This window comes from Lithobates pipiens, unplaced genomic scaffold (assembly GCF_037356315.1).
Source record: "Lithobates pipiens isolate NorthernLeopardFrog02 unplaced genomic scaffold, aLitPip1_a1.2 Scaffold_23, whole genome shotgun sequence".
NCBI lineage: Eukaryota > Metazoa > Chordata > Amphibia > Anura > Ranidae > Lithobates > Lithobates pipiens.
In genome coordinates this window covers 280,316,101-280,339,825 of record NW_027507785.1, presented here as the reverse complement: position 1 = coordinate 280,339,825, position 23,725 = coordinate 280,316,101, and the positions used below count along the sequence as shown (strand labels likewise).

Genomic DNA, 23,725 nt, shown 5'->3' with positions numbered 1-23,725 from the left:
TGAGCAGCCACTGGCGCTGTGAAAAAAACCCCAGCTCCCCAGAACCTGTTCTGCTGCAGAGTTCATACAGGTAGACGTTAACTGCACGTTTCTGCTGGAGCAGCCTATCAAGCATATAGAAGGTTGAGTTCCACCGCGTTGGGCAATAGCAAATAAGACGTCTGACCCGCAGATTGTGTCGCCACTGAATGTCAGCAAGGCGAGCCATGGCCGTGTAAGATCTTCTGAAATGGGCCGAGATTTTCCTTGCCTGCCGCAAGATGTCCTGGACCCCAGGGTATTTGACAACGAATCGCTGCACGACCAAGTTTAAGACGTGTGCTATGCATGGCACGTGCGTGATTTTGCCCTGTTTCAATGCGCTAAGCAGATTGCCACCGTTGTCACACACCACTTTACCAACTGTCAAATTGAGCGGTGTTAGCCACTGATCTGCCTGTGAACGCAAAGCTGAAAGGAGTGCCGGGCCAGTGTGGCTCTTGGCTTCCAGGCACAACAGACGCAGCACGGCATGGCAACGTCTCATCTGGCATGTCGAATAGCTTCTGGGGAGCTTGGGCGGCGCAGAGGAAGAGACGCTAGCAGCGGAAAAGGAGGAGTCAGCCGAGGAGGAGAGGGAGGAGTATGGAGTAGGAGGAGGAGGAGGAGGAGGAGAAGAAGAGCCAGGCCTGCATGCAATCCGTGGCGGTAAAAACCAAATCTACATGGGTGCCACGGGTTACATGCCTGACGGCCGTTAGAAGGTTCACCCAGTGGGCAGTAAAAGTGATATACCTTCCCTGCCCGTGTTTGCTAGACCACGTGTCTGTGGTCAGATGTATCTTGGCACCGACACTGTGTGCCAGAGATACATTCACTTGCCGCTGAACATGGCCATATAGCTCTGGGATGCCCTTCTGTGAGAAATACTTCCTTCCTGGGACCTTCCATTGTGGTGTTCCAATGGCCACAAATTTTTGAAAGGCCTCTGAGTCCACCAGTTTTTATGGCAGTAGTTGGCGGGCTATGAGTTCTGACAAGCCAGCCGTCAATCGTTGGGCAAGAGGGTTATCCGGCGTCATCGTTTTTTTACGCTCGAACATTAGGCCCACGGAAGCCTGCCTTTTTGCAGAAAAACGTGAGCTTGGCGTGATGGAAGGTGGAGTGGAGGACAATTGTGAGGAGAGAGGAGAAGGAGAAGTAGAAGACGAGGCTGGACGGTGAGAGCTTGGAGTGTGGCTTTGTGTGTTCCGTTGCTCCCACTCAGCTCGGTGATGGCTGCTCATGTGCCTTCTTAAGGCGGTCGTCCCTAGGTGAGTGTTGGGCTTACCGCGACTAATGCGTTGACTGCAAAGATTGCAGATGGCAACGCTATTGTCAGCAGCGGACACGTTCAAAAAAGCCCACACTGCGGAGCCATGTGTCGGTGTCCTGGGAGCGCCAGATGTGACCGTACATGGTCGATGACTCGCTCCTGATACATTTGCAGTCTGCTTTGTCCCTCATGTGCAATGTAAGTTATTCCTGCTTCTCCTCCCTATCTGCTGGTCCATATCTCCCTCTGAACTCCCCTCCTCTTCCTCTCTTGTGGGCACCCACGTGACATCACTAGACACGTCATCATCAACGTCACTTTCCCCACCGCTATAAGTAGAGATCTCGGAGTAGGCAGCAACACCGGGGACCAACCTCCTCCTTGGGCTGATCTGGGTACTGTCGTCAGACTGCTGAGTAGCGGTTGTTGCTACCTCCTCTTCCTGATCCAATACCAAGAGTGGCTGCGCATCAGAAATGTCTTGATATGGATCGGAAAAGAATTCCTGTGACTCAAGCGGAAGGTATGTGGTGGTGGTGGTGTTGGTAGTGTCTTTGGGGGTGCACATAGCAGAGAGTGAAGAAGAGGGTGCAGATCGAGAGGATGAGGAGGGTGCAGAAGAGTAAGGCTGAGTGAGCCACTCAACCAAGTCTGGTGCGTCCTTTAAAGTAATTGAACGCACCTTCTGCAACTTCCCACTTTGGCTCAAGCCTGTTGCTCCTGCCCTACCCCTACCACCCCTGCGGAAGGGCCTGCCTCTTCCTCTGCCTGTCATTTTTTAAATGACCCTGTGACAAAACTCTCAGTCCCTATACTGATGAAGGACTGCTGCAGTATAGGGCAGCGGTCAGCAGTAGTGCACCTCAACCCTATATATTGTGGACCTATACCAGTCCTTATGGAATAGCAGATTGTACCTCACTCAACCCTATGTACTATAGCACCCTACACCAGGTTACCAGTCCTTATAAGGACCTTTGTGGAACAAGTAGGTTGTGTGTGACTGATTAGCAGACTGTACGTCAGTCCCTATACTGATGAAGGACTGCTGCAGTATAGGGCAGCGGTCAGCAGTAGTGCACCTCAACCCTATGTATTGTGGACCTATACCAGTCCTTATAGAATAGCAGACTGTACCTCACTCAACCCTATGTACTGTAGCACCCTACACCAGGTTACCAGTCCTTATAAGGACCTTTGTGGAACAAGTAGGTTGTGACTGATTAGCAGACTGCAGCAGAAGGGCAGCAGTCAAGTATAATATTCTTTCTATATTTGGAAGAAAGAATATTATATGTGTACAAGCCTATTACCATACCACTAATACCAGTCCTGAAAAGAACCTTTGTGGACCTAATATAGTAACAGCTACTGATTAAACTGACCCTCACTGCCTCACACACAGCTTCCTGCCTGTCCCTATATAAACTGACAAAACAGAGGCTGCTGGAACAATAACTGGAATAGCACTTTTGTGGACCTGATAGTAACAGCTAATGATTAAACTGACTGTCCCTGCAGCACACACTGTCCTGTCCCTTTCTCTAAACTGACAAAAGACACTCAGGCTGCTGCAACAATCACTAGCACAGCACTGCCTCAAACCTATATCCTGAACTACACCTAACACCTATACCAGTCCTGAAAAGAACTTTTGTGTACCAAATAGCTAGCGATTTGGGTCACTGCAATCTCTCCCTGCTCCACACAGCAACCTCTCCCTATAGTGACAGAAGAAAGAATGTAAAATGGCCGCCGGATCGGGTGTATTTATAAGTTAGGGGGAATGTCCAAGTGTCCATGTGCTGTAATGTCTCAATTGGCTGTCCTGTACCCCATGATGGATGTGTCATCATAGGTCAAAGTTCTTTTACACAGTAAACACGGAAGTCCGCCAGGCGAACGGCGGCAATAGTCCGCCGATCGGGCGGACCGCGAACAGCCGAAATTCCCCCCGAAACGACCGCCGGGCGAACCGTTCGGCCATCACTATTGACAAGTACAGTTGATCTCCTTCTGATGCGCATTTGACTTGCTAAAGGCAAGTTTCACATTTTTATAGTGAAAAGTAAACAGTTGACAAAGACCCCAAAGTACTGCCAATCTCTTCATCCTCCTCTCCAAAATCCTGTTGGATTTTTTTCTTTGGTATGACATTTGTGTGAATGAAGTGCTATAATGCTATAGCTAAGGATTTTGTAAGCAAAGTAAATGTGGAAGCAAGCAGCAAAAAAAATTGAAGAAAAAAATAAATAAAAAAAAGGAAAAATTATATGATTGAAAAAAAAAAAAGAAGAAATAGTATTGAGAAAAGCAGAGACTTGCAGTGGGACTCACTTCCTGAACTAATGAAGCAATAGTTTGTTTTTTTCCCCAACAACCACGATATTCAAGCTCAACCTCAAGTTTCTGTCATATGGCACAGCTCTTCTTGTGACCAACAATGTGTGTAAGAGGAAGTCCATGAAATATGTGCCACAGCTTAATGTCACATGATGCATGGCTGAATGTGTGATTTACTTAAAAATAAAATAGAGGAAAAAAAAACCCATAAAAATAACTTTGGTTTATATGATCTTTCCTTTCAGGTAGACATCCAATTACAGACGAAAATAGTTGAGGCAGTCTGGGTCATCCAGCTAGGGCCATCTTAACCATAAGCACTGTTTGTACCTGGTGCCGGTCCTTGGGCACATATAGATGTGAGTGAAGTGTAACTGTAAGATTTTATATGGTTTAATAACGTCAGCTGCTTTCCACAATGAACCTTTTCCCTGATACTGTTTTTTTGACTGGCGGTGTATGGCATTGAAAGGAACCACATACTGGTACATGTGAATGATAAATTTGGTCACAAGATACACAGTGGGTCCAGGCAAAAAAAAAAAAAAAAGTGCAGTGGGACCCATCTAGCAATAGAAGGTCCATCCATTTTGGTGTGTACATCCATGTGGGGTCACCTGGAAGTGGTGTTTTATTGGTTACTAATGGCACCAGCACCTGTTCACTTACCTTTTGTTTTTCAAGCAACTATTATTTCACTGGGACTTACAGATACATTGGATATTAATTGTGTTTTCAGTCCTGTTCATTTATTGTTTTTTTGCCCTTTTATATGTGGTAAACTGTTTAATAATCTTGATTCATATATTTGGCAGCGCAGTCTATATACACAGAAACCACAGAACCAGCCAGGTAACCATCTGCCTGGTTTAACAATGCAACTTCTTATGCCACCCCCTACAGCTCCAAACTGATCACCTGACAACAAATTAGCATTGTCACCTCGTCCAGTGAACAAGGAGCTCACCAGCAGAGGTGTGCTTGTCGTGAGACTGCCTTTACCTTTGGAATGTAAAACAGTAAACATATGGGTATTTGAACAGTCTATATTACAGTTTATTACTGGATGAGAGAGCTTGAAAAAAGAAACAAAAACAAAAAACTGTGTTAGTCATATCAGAGGAGAGTATTCAAGGGGTAACTAATGTGAATAGTTTAGAGCAGGGGTCTCAAACTGGTGGCCCTCTAGCTGTTGCGAAACTACAAATCCCATGAGGCATTGCAAGGCTGACAGTTACAAGCATGACGGGACTTGTGGTTTTGCAACAGCTAGAGGGCCACCAGTTTGAGACCCCTAGTTTAGAGATTCAATAATCAAACCAAGAATTGCCTACCTCCTCCTCTTCATCTTCGGCTCCATCTTCCTCACCAGCTTGTGCCAACTTCTGAGCAGCTTCCAAAGCTTTCTCCACACTGCCCACATCTCCTGCGCTCTCCATGCCAGGGAATGGAGGAAACCCTGCAAGGAATTCACATTCTTTAACCAAGAAAGTTTTTCTACATGGTAAAGAGACTGAAGCGGAATGACCCTAAAAGTTGGTTGAAATCATAAAATGGTTCCTCTCACTCCAAAAAAAGGAGAGACGCCCACTCTAAATAGAATTACGATAAGCTGAAGGCTTGTGACTTGTACTGTCTTAGGGTCCATTCACACTTATGGGTACATTTACAGGGTGGTGCTATCCATTGCAAAAGCCACTCCAACACACTGTACAGTAGCAGTCAACACAAAGCACTGCATGCAAAAAAAGGGCAGTGCGAGTTTTTTTTTTTGTGTGTTACAGTTCATTATCAGCCAATTTATTACAAATGGGTTGCTTTATTACAATGCATATAAAAACCTCACAAGGGAATGCTGAAATGTAAATCCCCCCTTAGGGCTCATTGTGCAGTGTTCGGTCATTAACGTGCTGCAGTAAGCAGTCCTATCATTTTGAAGGGGCTGCAAAACTAGCACAATGCATAACACACCATAATGCAGCAATTATGAGTTGAAAGGCTTTGGGTTAAGCAGCCCTCTCATTTTGAAGGAGCAGCCAAACCACCACAACACACAAAACCTGGACAAGCACTATTTTCTTCCCCAATACAGCATACAACAGTGCACTGATAGTTCACATATAAGTGGTCCAGTGCACTGCCTGGGCAAGTTCGCATGCCACTGAACAAAATGTGCCAATGCACCATGCTGTTTTTCATGTACTACCATGCGCTACATGTGATAACGTATGGAAACCACACATTTATTCCCCATGTTACTCTTGTGAACTGGCCCGAAGTCGTCCCTTCATAGCCCATGCCATAATACAGAAGAAACTATTTCCTTATTGCTTTGTGACTCACTAGGCCACCTGTCTTATAGCGGAGATGGCAAAAAAATAACAGGAAGGCTGTCAACTAATTAACCACTGTTGTAAAAACAAAATCTAAATACAAATATTTTATGGTTTTACCTGCCAAAACTGTCATTTTGTTCCAGCAATTTTTTTATATGTCCCGCTGATGAAGTCCTATTGGACGTAACGCATACGGAAGGAGGAGCTACATTTGTGAAGTCACCCGCTGTTATCCTTGCTCGTGCGAAAGCGATACAATACTGTTACATGCTTACAGCCAAGTAGAGCTATTGTGAGTGTTTTTAAACTTGATATTATTAACAAATCATAATTTAAAAGCAGAGAGCACTATTAGTCTCCCGTATGCTTTCACCAGGATTTCAGCCTTCTACCGGAATCCGATGCCTCTGTTCATGTATACCCCATGGTGGGACAGGCATATTCGACCATCCTGTTAGCTCAGGGGGTCAATGGCTTGAGGTGAGCTACCAGTCTCTCCGTCAGTGGTGGATGTTGTCACCCTAGATGTTTGCAAGCAACTTCTATTATTATTATTACTACTATTCTCACACAGAGATTGTACAGTCATTTGGACTTTCTTATTACTCCTAATGTTGGGCTTTGGATTTTCCAAAAGGACATGATTATTTTTTTAAGTGCGCTGCACTGTTGGCGGGGATGTGAAATATTCCTCTAGTTTTCCAACAGTTTGCAACATTATCTACTTTTATACAGTTTTTGTTTGCGCCGATTGAGATTTTTTTTGATCCCCACACCTCTACTAGTCATTAGGATTACTCTGCCAATGTGCCAGGTAAAATAGTAAACATATGTTGCTAAATTAAAACTAAGTACACTTGTCCTTTGCACAGACTTGGAATGCCCACCTCTCCTGCTGCCTGTGCTGCTGATCGCTGCAGTAGTGAAGAAAAAATGGTGTCTGAAGAGCATGTAAAGTCTCACACGTCAAACTTGATCCAACCAGCCAAACCCCTACATCACTACTGTATACTGTAGTAACATGGCAGCTGGTAGAACAAACCAGAGGACAAACCAGAGGACAGAAGGAAACCAGGGAATTGACACTCCTGGGAAGATAAATCCTAAGCTAACCATACATGGATTGAAATTAGGCCAGTTTGGCATGGACCGTCCAAACCTTTATTCATCTATGACCGTTCCTGGTCAATTTGCTAAACAGGACTGTTGGAAAACTTTTGTTAATTAGCGGCTTGCAGCCAATTGGCATTCTGACTATGGAGGAGTCCTCCTGTCAGAATACAATGGCACAGCGGGGAGGATTCCTCCATCCACCTAGATTGTGTGGATGGGGGAATACGTTCATTATTTTTCTATCAAAAAAACAACCGTCTATGGGCAGTCTTACTTTAGAAACTAGGACTGGTTTAAGGCCCCTTTCACACTAACGTCCCGTTCAGGCCCGCCTGTCAGTTTTTCAGGCGGACCTGAACGGGTGCTCCATAGAGCTCTATGGAGCGTCGGATGTCAGCGGTGACATGTCCGCTGACATCCGACCCGCTCCGATCCGAAAAAGTGTGACGGAGGAAAAAGCTATTTTTCCATCCGTCTGCGGATCGGATGACGACGGGCACTGCGGTCCGTCGTCATCCGATCTCCCATAGGGGAGAGCGGCGCTGTGACAGGTCCGTCCCTGCACAGTGTGCGGAGACAGACCTGTCATCTCCCTGCTCAGCGGGGATCGGCGGAGTGATCCCCGCTGAGCAAACGGACATCCACGGGGCGGATCAGAACTGATCCGCCCCGTGTGAAAGGACCCTAAAGGATTAAAAAGAAAAACTAGCACTGGGATCAGAAGTGTTAACCTGTAAAGAAAACTAGTTAATGGAATTTACATGTAGAACAAAACAAGTAATATGTTACCTGGAGGAACTGGGAGCTCAGCCAGATTCACCGATCTGCCAGCTTTGGAAGCCCGTATGGCATCCTGATATTGCTGTAAAGAGATTAGTTTGGTTACATTTAATAAGGAACAGATCAATGTGCGCTCTGCTTAGCTCCGATACTTTGTTTAGTTTTCCCTTTATGAAAAGGAAAGCTTTAACAAAACAAAACAAAACCACTATTGTTTGTGCACTGCATATGAGAATAATTATTATTTGTCAACAGAATGTTATCTTTATCAGTGTGGCTTTGTCCACCGGAAAAATCTGTCTGTACAGCAGTTTTCATATACAATTAATATAGATTTTGCTTTTGGTTCAGTATTAAAGGGATTGTTAAGCTAAAAAAAGTGTTTACTTCTTACTTATGGTTGATAGTTTCAGCCACATACGTATTGTGGCTACTGTAACATACGGTCCTGTGCAGGCAAACGCACTGCGTTTGCGACCTGTGTTTGAGGTGTCATTAGGACTGACAAATGCAGATTGCAAGTGCAGTGCGTTCTAAGAGCAGTGCAAGAAATGCACACGGAACCTTAGTTTCCTCCACCACGCTCTGGTGCGAACTGGCCCTTAATACGAGTTGTTCTGTCCTATCTCATACCTTGACAATCCTCTCATGCATTCTGGCCTTCCTGTCATCTCCATTGGCTTTGGCTTGCTGTGCTGCAGATTTGTAGCGATCCATCCTTTGCTGCAGAGCTTGCAACACCGTAACAGCGGGTGCTTCTGGAGAGCAGACAAGGAACAGCTTGGTGAATTCAATAGTTGAGCACTGGGCCCAGGAGATAAATTGTCACACTAGGTCTGTCATAAAATTCTCATTTTATTATACAGAATAAATAGCAGAATCTGATATGTTACCATGGACAACACCAAGTGACAAAATTCTTCTCAAAGGACACATTGATCATAAATGTCCCATAATAGTACACTGTAAAGCGCACCATACACAAAGCAATTTGACTGAATGATAGAACCTTGTATTACATACTTGATTTTGCACAAATTATTAAGCTATCAGCCATAATACAGTTGTTTTGATTGACTGCAAAGAGACAATCAAAATAACATTGATCAAATGCAGCAGAAAATCATCTGATCACTTTGGATGAGACTAACGCTGTTTTTTTTCTGTTTTTGACTCCATTTTAATGTAATCACAATTATAATTTTACAGATTGACAGGCACATTTGATCAACAAGCCCATTTTTGATTTCTTTTCAATTCTTTCTTATTAAGTTTTCAACAAAAACAGTTTATGCAGTACGTACAATAGTGGCTTACAGTGCAATTTGTAGAATCAATATAATACAATTATCAACTGCCAATAATGCCCATTTTTGATTTCACAGTCAACTGAGTAGAGTGATTGACTGAACTCGTAGGTGGTAGATTGCTTACTTTTTTATGATCACTATTGTTCAGATTTGTGATTCCCAGTGAAACAAAAGTAATCAAATTTGCTTAAAAATCACCCATATTGAGCCAATTTAGTGTTTGTTGGCTGTAAAATCCTCACTGAGAGCATCAGACAGAGAGGGATCATTCAGATCGCCATAATCAGAATCTTCAGAGAATTTAAAACCTGACTTGGCTCATGTTCCATCATGTTGCAATGTGAAGTGAAAGGCCTATTTCTCTCACTATGAAGAAAGAAGAACAGTTGCTGGCATGCAAAAATTATTTTTGGCACACAGTTTTAAATTAAATTGAATACAGCCATGCACACTAGGGTGTTTCGTTTTCTAATGGAAAAAAATAAACTGTAATTTTTGGAGACTTTGCTTACGCCCCGAGTCGGAGTGATGTAAAAGATATATATATATATTTCAAGAAGATTGGATAATATTTAGAGGTTGCACACTTTCATCTGTTTTGTAAAAGTAGGCAAAAAATTTTAATTTTCAATGTTAATTACTTTTATTGGGAAAGCTATAAATCACAAACTTAAAATACTATTAAAACTATACACCAAGATTAATAGGTAATATGATAGGCAAAACAGGTGTTATATTAATCAACTTTAAACGATGAAATTCCTTGTATTCTGTGACGTCGTGGATTCCCAACAATTCAAAGAATGTCTTTGTTTTATTAGTAATGAAATGGTACAGGTCTTTTCCTTCAAAAACCATGTTTTTACCCTCTAATCGTTTCACTTCCCTTTTCTTTGCAGGTTTGGTTTCTAAATTTTTAGTCATATTTTCCTTAACAGCCTGAGTAATGGGTTTGTCCAAAAAAGCCAATCCTACGTTTGTTTCTGACAGATACCAAAAGGTGTCTCTAGCAACTGTGAAAGCACATTTTTTGATGTCTGCATCTGGGTAAGTGCTCAAAAGCTGTAGCATATCCAAATCATTCTTTGGAGCCCATCGACTTGCAATTGCCACATGCCAAAAGCAAACATATATTAGGCTGACAAAATGTGCAACCCGTTTCATTCCTTCCAATTGTTGTTGAGGAATATTCAACTGTTTAGTGAAGAAGACAATTTTAAGTGCACATATTGCCTTTGCGATCCACCTTGCTTGATGCAGTGCCCCTGGGATCCTGAAACTGAAAGTTGTTTTTAGACCGACCTCCTAGGTACAGGAGTGAGAGTTGTAATAACTCTTTGTAGTCTTCTCTTGGATGACTTCCGTCTTTTAGGACATTTTGGATGTAGTTAACCATTTTCACTCTTTTAGAAAGCCTTGAAAGGGAATTTATTCATCCAGCATTGATGTATATGACTTCTTATCAAGTGAAACCCACAGACTTTGCTTTGATAAAAGTGATCAATGTGTGCAACCGCTAAATATTATCCAATCTTTTTGAAATTTGGCATATATATCTTTTACATCACTGAGACTCTGGGCGTAAGCAAAGTCATATGAAAATCACATCTTTGGAAAAATGAAACACCCTAATGCACACGCTGAATTCTGACATCAGTACTCACCTTGTCTGGTGGTGGGCTCTTGGGGTTCCAGTGTGCTTAGTTCTGAGGTTTGCACTTCTTGGTCTAGAGAAAAAAAAAAATCTCCTTGAAACCCATAGAGAAGTTCATTCTTAGCATGTGTACTGCTTTTGCTTCTACCCACCATTTGGGGGAGGAGGCATCTGACTAAGATCAACAGGCTGTCCGCTCTCCATAGCTTCTAGAACAGAGCTAAATTTCTACAAAAAAAAAAAAAATTACTTAATACACATTTCATGCATGTGAATACATTTTAATATAGTAAATGTTATAGCATACTTAAAAGAAGTATGTGATTTTGAAAAAATAAAACACTTATGCTTACCTAGGTGGATGAAGCATCAATCGGTCCCCCTGCTGGCTCCACACTAAGAACTGAGCGATCAAAGACTGCTGATCGCTGAGTTCTCAGCATTCTGTGAGCAGAGAACTGGGAACTGTCAGTCCATGGCTCTGCCTCAATGGAGCACTGGGCTGTGGAAGGGGCGAGAGGGGCTGGCTCAGGCTCTTAGTGAATCGCTTGGAGGCTGAGCCAGCTGTTGGTGCAGGCTTCTGGGCGGATCCGACCATATGGTCCATGTGCAGCGGGATGAAGTCCGCTGTTGGCTGAAAACAGGTCACAGGAGTGCAGAACGAACTGCACTCCTGTGATCCATAGGAGAAGCGTAGCTATAATAGCTTTTGCTATACTTCTCCTTTAATGTCACTGTAATTACATATTCAAATGTAGCTCATATCCATGAGTCTTAACTACTTCCCACCAGCAGAACACATATGTGGCCTCTCAGCAGGTGGGCTTTACTGCCGAACGACCGTATATATGCATCTATAGGTAAACAGTTTACTGTGCTGAGAACACACTCCCTGCGTGCTCCCAGAGCAGTAACTAAACTGTGGTGGAAAGCTCCCCAATGCATAGTTGCGATCGGGAGCTTATGATCATGTGACTGCTGTGACAGCCAATCATTGTGGTCACATGATCGGAATGCACACCTTCGCTTGCTAGCATTTCAATCCACCTAAACAGCCAGGAGGCGGCAGCAGGAAGGTGTTAAAAAGATAATTAAAAAAATTATAATGCAGTGAATGGCACATACCTTGCAAATCTTCATGTACTCTTTGGCCTTCTCAATGTCTCCTCGCTGCTTCGCCCGCAGCGCCGCCATCTTGTACTCATTGTGCCTTGACACGAGTAGGGTCTTCTCTGCAGTTTCAATAGATAGCACTAGGTTGTCAATGATCCTTTCACAGAAACTGGCCCATACAGATAAGGAGCTGAGTAGTTTACATCCTTACGGGTTAATTGCAGGTCATAGCAGCCAATAGCCCTTGCCTCTAGGGCAGTATATATAAGGATGTAAACACAGTATTTTGGCCTAGCAGCATGGGTGACAAAAGAAGCCTACAGGTATAGCACCTATATCTAACTATATTTCAACAAACCACACTGTGCATTTACAACTACTGGGGCCCCTTGACTGCAGGGGCCAGTTTCTGTAAAAGGCGAACTTAGCCTTTAATAGTAAAACTAACATAGATAAGCAATTGATTTCCACGTGGACATTTTGCACAAAAAAAAATACTGAGCAGAGCTGAAAGATTCCCACACAGTGCTCTCTTAGGTCGGGTTCACATACGTGTGGCTGCGCTTTCCAGCATGTGGGGTTCCACTGCGTTCCTGTTCACTGGTTCAGGTGCGAATCAGGTCAGAATTTCTGCCTGAATTTGCACCTGAACCGGACCCAAAAACTCTTTTGGAATGAGGCCTGCGGCCACCCCGGCCCAGTGTGGACTGGCTTCATTGAGAGCCAGTCACACTGGAATGTCATGCGAATTGGATGCGGGGTAAAAAAACGCATCCAATTTTTACATGTGTGAACCCGGGCTTATGGAGCCACATTTTGATCCAGAACACTGGTCTAACTAATTCATTTCAAAACTGTTGAGGTAAGAAATGTCTGCTAAGTTCTGCATGGTGCAGAAAGTATTACAAAGAAAGCAGCAGAAAGAAAGGGTGCGGAATCAGAAACTGCATCTCTAGAAAGCAAAGACATCTACACTGTGCCCCAAAGGTAAACAACGAAATGCTCTTATATGACAGTCCCAACTCCAGTTACTGTGTGATGTACATGCTTCAAAGCAAGCAAAAACGTTATTTGGGTCTCATCCACACAAATGCATGCTGGTATGCATTTTAACACAAGTTGTGCTGCAATGCGATGTTAACATGCATCACAGTGTTTTTTTTTTTTTCATTGGTATAGTTATCCTCTGCACAACTGTGCTGGTGTGAATGAGCCCTTACATTCCCTGAATGAGCCAAATCCACCTTCAGTTGTGCCTCATACACTCTGCTTCCCAGACTACAGCTAGTTTTTCTGTGGCCAAAAAAAAAGGTTGTTGCACTTTTTGTGTGATTTTTCATGTATAGAGCAGCCCTAAATACAACACACAAAACTGCACATAAATGCACATGTGATGTCACACCTGCTTCATTCTTTACTGTGCAAAACCAATAAAAAGGAAACCTCAAGATTACAACTTTCATAAATAAGGACAGCTGGATTTTGTTGACATGGGTTCTGAAACCCTCACCTGCTTCTTCTTGTGTGACAGCTGGCTCCCCACTGGCAGTAACTGGTACTTCTGCATCCACAGGCTGGCTCTGGCTCCTAACAGTTTCTGAAGGTTCAGTTAAAGCTGGCGCCTCATCCAGTTCCTGTGCAGAGATGGTGGGGAGCGGAGCTTGTGGACCTGTTTCAGGTTTCCCACTGGCCACTGGTGGTGGCATCTCCTCCTCACTCACAGGCTTGCCTTGTTTAGCAGCTTTTAACATAGATTCCAGTGTCTGTAGATTAGAAGACAGAAATATCCAGATTGATCATATAGTACCTAATATAGGAAGAGAACACATTGGTACATCATATTCTCAGATCAGTCTGTTTTATGTCCTTTTACTGCTCAGTTGTGTGACTGCACAACAATTTCCATGACATAAAATGGTAAAGCATTTTTATATAGTGACTACAGCAAATAGTCATGTAAAGCATTCCTATACAAAAGTTAAAATGTATTAGCAGGACAAAGAATTCCAATATGACATTTAAAAACGTAAAACTGATGTTCAACATAATACATTCCCCTTCATCTGGAAAAGCAAGGTTTTTTTTTCCCTTATTCTAGGCTGTGAGGTCCTCTTTGCCCTATGACATGATCACAGACAGGTACTACCAAGGTGTTTGCACTGCCAGAGCATGGACCCAATATGTCACCACCTCCAGATGCAGGTTGCCCTCTTGGATCATGTTGGCTAGCAAAGAGGAGGGGGGAGAGAGCACACAGCAATGCAGCCCTGTTCAACTGTTGAGGGGGGACAACATTGCAGTGAATTCACTACAGGCCCTCAATGTTGTCACCCTCCTGGAGAAAGACCAAAAGGCTGTCAGAATCACTGGGTATTTTTTGAGTAAGAATCAAGATCTGGTAAGCAAAATTTTTTCAGCGGTGTGTATGTATGTCCTAAGAACACATAGGAAATGCTTTAGTTTAGGAATAGTAGGAAGTGTAGTTTAAAGGAGTTGCTGTATTGTAAAAATTCCAGAAGTCTTAACTCAAAGGCTTATATTAATATTGAAACCAACCTTTAGTCCTCTCTCATATCGCCTGGCTTTGGAGGTCTCATTGGCTTGCTTTGCATTGGCAATTGCTGTCTGATAGTTGGTTATCCGGTCTTGTAGAGTTGGCAGCAATCCCCCTGTACTAGTCTAAAGAAGGAACAAAGCAGCAGTTAAGGGCATACTTAAAGTGTTTTTTTTTGTATTTTTTTGTATTTTTTAGGGTAAAAAACATATTCTGTTAATTTAAAGTATGAATACCAGCACAGTGCTTGTGTTGTGTAATTTGGCCCTTTGTGTCACCTGAAATACCTGGCTGATCCTGCCTGGGTTCTGCCCTCCCCCCAGTAAACTGACCACAGTTTATCTAAGCCCTGACACCATGGTCACTTTACGTGCCTCTGTCATCCGCAGCTCGCTTCTGCCCTCCGCCCTCCTCCCCTCGCCTGTTGCCAAGTCTATGCCAGGGCTGGCCCCTTCCCCTCTGCTGAAATAACTTGTTAATTGTCAGGCAATCCCATCTTCCATAATATAATATGTCCACTGTATATGCTTTATTAAAAAAATATCTCTGTATACCTTATTTCCTAGCATAGATCAGCGCTCACGTGATCGGCCGCCTCTCTCCTCCCCTCCTTCGGACGTCATCGGGGGGATTCTCTGCCCCGTCCACTGTAGCTGTCAGATCAGGAAAGACAGCCGGTCATGTGAACGCAGATCGGTGCTAGGAAATAAGGTATAAAGAGGCATATTTTTTTTAATAAAGCATATACAGTGGACACATTATGGAAGACATGGGATTGCCTGACAATTAACAAGTGTATTTACAACCACTAAGTGTGATGGGCTGTTCTCAGAGTTATTATACAGGATTTATATAGTGCCGCAGTTGAAGCTGAAAACAGTTAAAGCGTGACTTATTACAAATTTATAAATACAGTATATGAAAACAAGGGGTTCTACAATACTTTTTTTTTTTTAATGTAAAACTAGTGTATTTGCTGTGAGTATACAACCTGATTACTGTGAGATTAAAAAAGCTGATTTTTTTTTTTTTTAATTAAGGTTTTTATTGAATCCAACCACAAAGAACAATACAGAGGAGTGATATCATCAATCTTAGACACCCCATTCCCATTAGCTAGCCAGAACAAAAAGATCCATAATATTAGAACATAAAAAGAGCCAACCAACAGAACCAACAAGCCAACCATAGAAAATATAGGGGGGTCATAAAATATTAATGCCCACCTAAGCAGGCACAAATCCGGCTGCAGCGGAGGACCCACAATTATTGAATACAACTAAGCAAACCAGGAACCATCTACATAAGCTGTAATGAGAGAGTAAACCATATATTTGGGGGGTGAGTCGGAACAGAGGGGAGGGGTAGGGAAAAACCAACTACAGAGGAACACCCAATACTCCCAAATGGAAGTCACCGACCCTCCACAGCTGTTGGAGCCGAGCCATCAACAAAAAGTTAAGTGGGATAGTCTAAAAAAAAGCATACACACGATCGGACTTTGTACAAACTTTCCTGTGGATTTTTGTACAAAGGGCGTCGGCCGAGAACTTGTATTGCATACACACAGCAAGACTTTTTCAGCCAACTTTCACCAAATCATGTGTTTTTTCTGCTCTTTACCGCCACCTTTGGTCAACTTCTGTATTGTTGTCTTATCTTTTGCATTGGTTCTGAACATCCATGTTTGTACTTTGTACAAAAGTCCAATGGTTTTCTGTACACATGATCAGACTTTGCTCCATTGGACTTTTGTTGCCAGAAAGTTTGTCCGTTCGCACAGCCAACAAACCGATGAAACAAGTCCAATGAAAAACGAAAAAGTTTGTCCAATGTTGCGTTAAAACAGCCAATTAGCATGTTTGTTGTCAAAAAGTCTGATCGTGTGTATGGGCCTTAAGAAATAAGAAAAAGCGGTCCAATAAAACCAAGTCTTCTGCTACTGTTCCTCTCTTCGCATCAGGGTCGAAAAGAGTTCCACCATCAATTGAATCTCATTAAATTATGCAATGAAAATATTTGATCTGTATTTCACATTTTATTGGCTGCTCTTCCATATTTTAATTATTGCATTTTCTAAAAAGTTTTCAAAATACTCCCTTTGTGGTCATCTGCTTATTACTGAATGCGATTAGTAACTCAGCTTAAAAGTGAACCTGTGAACAGACTAAGGAGTTGTAAAGGCAGAAGTTTTTTTTTTAATCTTAATCCATGCTATGGATTAAGATTAAAAACCTTCTGTGTGTAGCAGCCTTCCCAGCACCCCCCTAATTACCTACCTGAGTTCCATTTCTCTCCAGCGATGTCCACAATCCCCTCAGACATCCAGTACACTCCTCCTGATTGGCTGAGACAGAGCAGCGATGCCATTGGCTCCCGCAGCTGTCAAACAAACAGCCAACCGGGGGAGAGAAGGGGCGGGGCCAAATCCGAGCTCCATGTCTGAATGGACACACAGAGCTCTCACTCAGCTTGGGTGCCCCCTGTAGCACGCTGCTGACTGAAGGGGCACTCAAAGGAGGGAGGGACCAGGAGAAGAAAAGAGGGACACGAGAAGAGGAGGATCGGGGCTGCTCTGTGCAAAACCAACTGCACAGAGGAGGCAAGTATAACATGGTTGTTACTTTTAAACTAAAAAAAAAAAAAAAAAAAAAAAAAACAAGCCTTTACAATCACTTTAAAGCAGACCTTTACTAGCCCCTGCTCCAGTGATGCAATTTACACATTCCCCAGTATCATCTTCCCTGATCATTCCAAGTTTTTTCATCCAGATACCCAGCATATACCAGGGTTGTACAATAAGCTGCATATCAGTATGCTCAGGGTACCTTGTAAAGTAAAGGGTTTGTGAGGTGGACAGCAAGTATTCTTAATTACAGAAGAGATACAGTATGTCTATTCAAGCAACAAGAAAACTATCCAGCTCACCCATACTTTTTTTTACCCAAAGTTTTACATATTTCTAATAAGAAGCAAATAAGCTTCAAAACAAGCCTGCACTCACCTCCTTAGCTTTGGGTATTGTGGAGCAACATAACCGCTGCATTTACTTGCAGCTGGTGTCTGTGCAGTCTACAGCACCTTTGCTGTTTTATATATTAGAAGGGTGGCAGACTTCCAAGTCCCTGCTCTACCAAAGAAAACAATGGAGAAGACCTGCTATTTTAGTGCCTCTGTGGTACACTTCAAGGATGAATTTCTCCACAGTGCCTGCAGCTTCAAAGTTCAAAAAATACTTTTTTTTTTTAAGACTTGTTTTAAAGCTTATTATAGTTTAAAGAACATGTAAACCCAACATTTCATATTCTTGATATGTGCCTGCTGCATATACTTGTATTAAAAAGTATCCTCTTTGTATTACTTCCTTTGCGTGAAATTCCTAGTGTTCTTGCCAGTCCCTCAGCTTATATATATATATATATATATATATATATATATATATATATATATATATATATATATATATAGATAGATAGATATAGATAGATAGATATAGAGAGAGAGAAACTGACCACACCAGGCATGAGAGAACAGTGTGGTTAGTTCTCTAGCTGTGCTGGGAACTCAGCCTGCTCTCTACCAGACTTCTGATCACATGACCCCCCCCCTCCCCCCACAGCCATTCACTGGAAACACTAGTGTGCTGCCGTTTCTCCTCCCCAAGCATGCAGCTGAGAACAGAGGGAATGTTATCACCTATACAAAAAAAAAATTTTGTTTTAAGATCTGTAAACAAATGTTTTGCCTTTAATTTCTATTTTAGTCTGAATGGGTTGTTTTACAAGGTGAGGGGTTAAATATACAGCAATACCTCAGATTGCGAGGAACACAGTTAACGAGTGTTTCGCAATTATCTGGACTTGAGTTGCAAGTGTTGTCTCACGAAACGAGCAGGATTCAAGCCTCTGCGGTGTGCAGTTCCGTATTTGGTCAGAGGTGCAGGGGCGCCAGTGATACTTGAAAACACTCAGGAACACTCGGAAATACTCAGTTCCGCAGTGTTTCCGAGTGCATCCGAGTGGTCTCAGAGTCTCCCTGGTGCCCCCCCCCACCTCTGGGCACATGCTGTACTGCATACAATAGAAGTCAATGTGGAACGAGTTTCCATTGATTTCTAGGGGGAAGCTCGCTTTGATATGCAAGTGCTTTGGATTACAAGCATTCTCCTGGAATGGATTATGCTCGTAATCCAAGGTCTTACTGTACTTTAGGAATATGCAATTATTTACATGGCCATGGGCTCCCTCTCAAAGCTGGTGAGGTCAGCTCAGTCGGGCCCTGTTGGCATCTGCAGGTTTTAGTTGTGTTGCATTGAGAAAAAAAAAATAGTCCCGTTTGCTGCATTTGGTGTGGTTTCCAACAGATTGTGTGTTATAAAAGGAGGATCACGTAAACGTGTACAAATGTGTCACAACACAGTACACCTGCAATACATAAAAGACAGGTATGACTTGAACAGGGTCAGACCTGATCCATAGACACAGGGAGAGGAACCATAAAGCAGGATAAAGATAGATACACAAATATACTGTATATAACATATATATAAAAAAAAAAAAACACATGCACAGAAACCAGAGCGAGACACTAGCTTCTAATATAGAACATACTCTCTGATAAGAATATAAACAAATGATGAATATACTTAAATAAAAAAAAAAAAAAAAAAATTTAAATGCTGAACAATAATGTGCGTCAGAAAAGATCAGTTAAAGGGCAGAGAAAGTACCTGAACACATGGTAGCATGCTGAGATGGAAAGATTAGTGCCATCAGCTGTCAAGTGCTCTGTGCCCTTCCTGTAATAGTTAGGATCCTCTAACAGATAAATATATAAAACTAGAAAACCTAAAAAACCGGAGAGAACTTCTGTCCCTGCAATCCCAGCCAGAGGAAGCGAGTGTTCTACAGTGCGAGTGAGGGAAAGCCTTGAACGATCATTACTGGTGGAAATAAAAACAAAAGGACGCGGGAGAGAGGAGTGGAGGTAGTAGAGAACAGTAAGCGCTCTGTCTCACGATACAGGGAGTGGTCGGACCAGCTCCAGTCAGTGGGAAAAACCGTTACCACGGCTGAGCCTGGATTTATAAAGTAAACCGATTCAAACTAAAAATGGAAAGGTTAAAAATAACCTGTGAATCAGAAAATAAATGTAAAACATATACTTTGATCAGATTGGTCAACAGATGCACAGCCATACAAACACATATTAAAAGGGACACGGTCTTTTAGCCCTCATTTTAGTAAACTCCAGTCACACAAACGCCTATGCATTTCTAAACCAAATGTGTATTTGTAATATATATATTTTGGGGATCAGCCAAGTAGAAGTGAACTATATATATATATATATATATATATATATATATATATATATATATATATATATATATATATACACATATATACACACATACATACACACACACACACAGTTGTATGCAAAAGTTTAGGAACCCCTGACAATTTCCACGATTGCAGTTTATAAATATTTGGGTGTTTGAATCAGCAATTCCATTTTGATCTATCAAACAACTGAAGGACACAGTAATATTTCAGTAGTGAAATTAAGTTTATTGGACTAACAGAAAATGCACAATATGCATCAAAACGGAATTAGACAGGTGCATAAAATTGGGCACCCTTGTCATTTTGTTGGCTTGAATACCTGTAACTACTTGGCACTGATTAATTGGAACACACAATTGGTTTGGTGAGCTCATTAAGCCTTGAACTTCATAGACAGGTGCATCCAACCATGAGAAAAGGTATTTAAGGTGGCCAATTGCAAGTTGTTGTTCTCTTTGACTCTCCTCTGAAGAGTGGCAACTAGGGATGAGCTCTGGCGTGTTTGCACACTCCACGTGCAGAGCCTGCCAGGAAGTCGGCACGGCGATGTGCTAATCACAGGCAGGGAGACATTTCCGAATTTCTGCAGCCGCACATCGGGAAAATGGCTCACTGTCTGTAATTGACGCAGCGCCGTGCCGACTCCCTGGCGGGCTCTGCACGTGGAGTGTGCGAACACACCCGAGCCCATCCTTAGTGGCAACATGGGGGCCTCAAAACAACTCTCAAATGACCTGATAAACTAAGATTGTTCTACATTATGGTTTAGGGGAAGGCTACAAAAAGTTATTGCAGAGATATAAGCCGTCAGTGTACACTGTGAGGAACATAGGGAGGAGATGGAAGACCACAGGCACAGTTCTTGTTAAGGCCAGAAGTGGCAGGCCACAAAATATTGGCAAGGCAAAGGTGAAGGATGGTGAGAACGGTCAAAAACAGCCCACAGACCACCTCCAAAGACCTACAACATCAACTTGCTGCAGATGGTATCACTGTGCATCCTTCAACAACTCAGGGCACATTGCACAGGGATAAGTTGTAAGAGAGAGTGATGTGAAAGAAGCCTTTTCTGCACACACGCCACAAACGGAGACACTTGAGGTATGCAAACGCACATTTGGACAAGCCAGCTTCATTTTAGAATAAGGTGCTGTGGACTGATGAAACAAAGATGGAGTTATTTGGTCATAACAAGGGGCGTTATGCATGCCGGCAAAAGAACATTCCAAGAAAAACACATGCTACCCACAGTAAAATTTGGTGGAGGTTCCATCATGCTGCGGGGCTGTGTGGCCAGTGCAGGTACTTGGAATCTGGTTAAAGTTGAGGGTCGCATGGATTCCACTCAATATCAGCAGATTCTTGAGAATAATGTTGAGGAATCAGTCACAAAGTTGAAGTCACGCCGGGGCTGGATATTTCAACAAGACGACGAGCCAAAAAAAATGCTCAAAATCTACTCAGGCATTTATGCAGAGGAACAAGTACAATGTTCTTGAATGGCTCGGCAACCACCAAACCTAACTGAACTGGAGATGTTTTGTAAGGAGGAATAGTCCTAAATACATTCATCCCGAATCCAGACACTCATTACAGGCTATAGGTAGCGTCTAGAGGCTGTTATTTCTGCTAAAGGAGGCTCTACGAAATATTGATGTGATTTTTCTGTTAGGATGCCCAAATTTATGCACCTGTCTGATTTTGTTTTGATGCATATTGCGCATTCTGTTAATCCAATAAACCTCATTTTACTACTGACATATTACTGTCTCCTTCAGTTATTTGATAGATCAAAATGAAATTGCTGATCCAAACACCCAAATATTTATAAATGACAATCATGGAAATTGTCAGGGGTTCCTAAACTTTTGCATACAACTGTGCGTATATATATATATATATATACACACACACTGATGTGGAAATATTGAACTTCATGGTTATATCAAGGGGCTTCAAGGGAACCATTGTGCGGATGCTCTAATCAAATTACCATGCCCCGCTGGATGGAGAGAGAGAGAGATTTATATATATATATATATATATATATATATATATATATATATATATATATATATATATATATATATATATATATATATATATATATATATATATATATATATATATATATACACACTATCTCTCTCTATCTATGTGTGTGTGTGTGTTTTTACAGTAAGATGATGTACGCAATATATTTTATGATACTATGATGAGATATGGGTCCGGCTCACAAGACTTCTTTTTTCCTGTTTCTAAAAAGCTGTTTGATAACTACGTTTATAGCGATAGCCATATCAGACTTTGTGTCCCCACTTTATCATGGGTCTTTGACATGCTAATTTTGGAATTGGTTATGCTAGGATCAAAATGGGTTGCTTACCTAACAACCATAAACACGGTAGACAGAGAGGCACTGAAGAGAGTCTAATGCTTATGTGAGGAGCACGATAGCCAACTAGGCTTCACGTACAGCCAATCAGAATTTGATGCAATTCTGAACCAATGAAAACAGTCCATTTGTGTGATTGGTGGGGATGGGTAAAGAGGGAACATAAGCTCCCATTGATGCTCTCTCTTAGCTCTGTGTGACTTCCGGCAAGCATGGTAATGCAAGATCTGTGTATCCTATTTTCTTTACTGTATTATTTTATTTTCTCTTTTCTTTAACTTTTCCTGTCCTATGATTTGTCCTAATACAGTGATAGCATGTATGTCCACTGTAACCATATATCATTTTTGCATTAATTATCTTTGTAACATCACTAGGTTATATTTGGTAATCTCAGATTATTCTAATGTTTCTTTTCTGTATAAATAAATTTGATTGTTATTCTTTTTGCAGTTATCATTCGTTTTTAATTCTATCCGTAATAGCTCCAACCACATTGGTTGATTCTAATATAGACAAAAGGTTTTAATCACTTATTTAATGTATCATTAAGCGTATAAGTGTGGTAGACAACCATTTTGGCAGCGGGGTCCAGTCTAGCGGAAGACATTTGTTTCATAGCCCAGGGGGGTTTATGGAGGCGGCACGGGGGGGGGGGGGGGGGCTGGGGGGTGGTCACGGCATTATTGTGTTAGGATCGGGATGATTCCAGCATTTATTCCGTACTTTATTTTTCAGCCAGTGAAGTCAGAGCACTCCTCTCCTACGAGAATGGGGGACGTCAAGTATTTAGCCGATTAGTAGCTCCACATATACTAGAATGGTGCCTATACAGCACCCCTGATGAAGTCACGTGATGTGATGTCACGCGTAGAGACGGGAAGCAAGCTGACTGTGGATGCACTTGCTGCGGATTACTAGAAAAAGGCTTTTTTCTATCTATTAATGTGTGAGTACCCTGTGTATGAAAATTTTTAATAAATGCTATTTGTGAAATACTACACTATGGTATTCCCTCTCTATTAATCTATTGGGTCCTATGGAGCAATAAGAATAAAATTTAAAGGAGAAGGTGACCGAATTTACCAGGAGAGAAGACATATAAAGAAATCTAAATACCTCTATGCGAATCCCTCCTTGCTATAGGTAAGGGGCCACTGCCCACTAAAGTGTGATCACAGCGGGATTAAGCACTGGGAGATCCGCACCTCAGTTGAATTTGCACAAGTTTGCACAAAGCACTTGCACTTAAAGGAGACTGTTGTTTATTTATGGACTTGAATATTTATATATTTTTATTTATTTTCTTTTTGATGGATTGCAATATGTATATTTAATCTATAGAGGCTGGATTCATTCTGTTATAACGTATGTTACAGCCGGCTCTGTAGTGCGTTTACTACTATATTTTTTTTTTTTTGTTTAATTCTAAAGTTTATTTCCATGTGATCAGGAGAGGGTACCCTCTGTTTGGTCTAGGTATAC

At 42.1% G+C, this 23,725-nt stretch overlaps 1 protein-coding gene across 3 annotated transcripts in view; it reads right to left on the bottom strand.

Annotated features, from left to right (window-relative positions):
• Positions 1 to 23,725, bottom strand: part of CC2D1B (coiled-coil and C2 domain containing 1B) — a 90,850-nt gene that overhangs the window by 39,623 nt on the left and 27,502 nt on the right. For 2 of the 3 annotated variants that reach the window (XM_077453331.1, XM_077453329.1), the window contains exons 6-13: positions 14,500 to 14,622; positions 13,454 to 13,706; positions 11,956 to 12,062; positions 10,983 to 11,058; positions 10,841 to 10,903; positions 8,500 to 8,624; positions 7,876 to 7,948; positions 4,972 to 5,096 (exon numbers count right to left, since the gene is read on the bottom strand). In XM_077453331.1, coding sequence (XP_077309457.1) covers positions 4,972 to 5,096; positions 7,876 to 7,948; positions 8,500 to 8,624; positions 10,841 to 10,903; positions 10,983 to 11,058; positions 11,956 to 12,062; positions 13,454 to 13,706; positions 14,500 to 14,622 — 945 coding nt within the window. Of the gene's footprint in view, positions 1 to 4,971; positions 5,097 to 7,875; positions 7,949 to 8,499; positions 8,625 to 10,840; positions 10,904 to 10,982; positions 11,059 to 11,955; positions 12,063 to 13,453; positions 13,707 to 14,499; positions 14,623 to 19,226; positions 19,378 to 23,725 lie in introns of those variants that run through there. The other variant, XM_077453332.1, reaches the window with a different exon arrangement.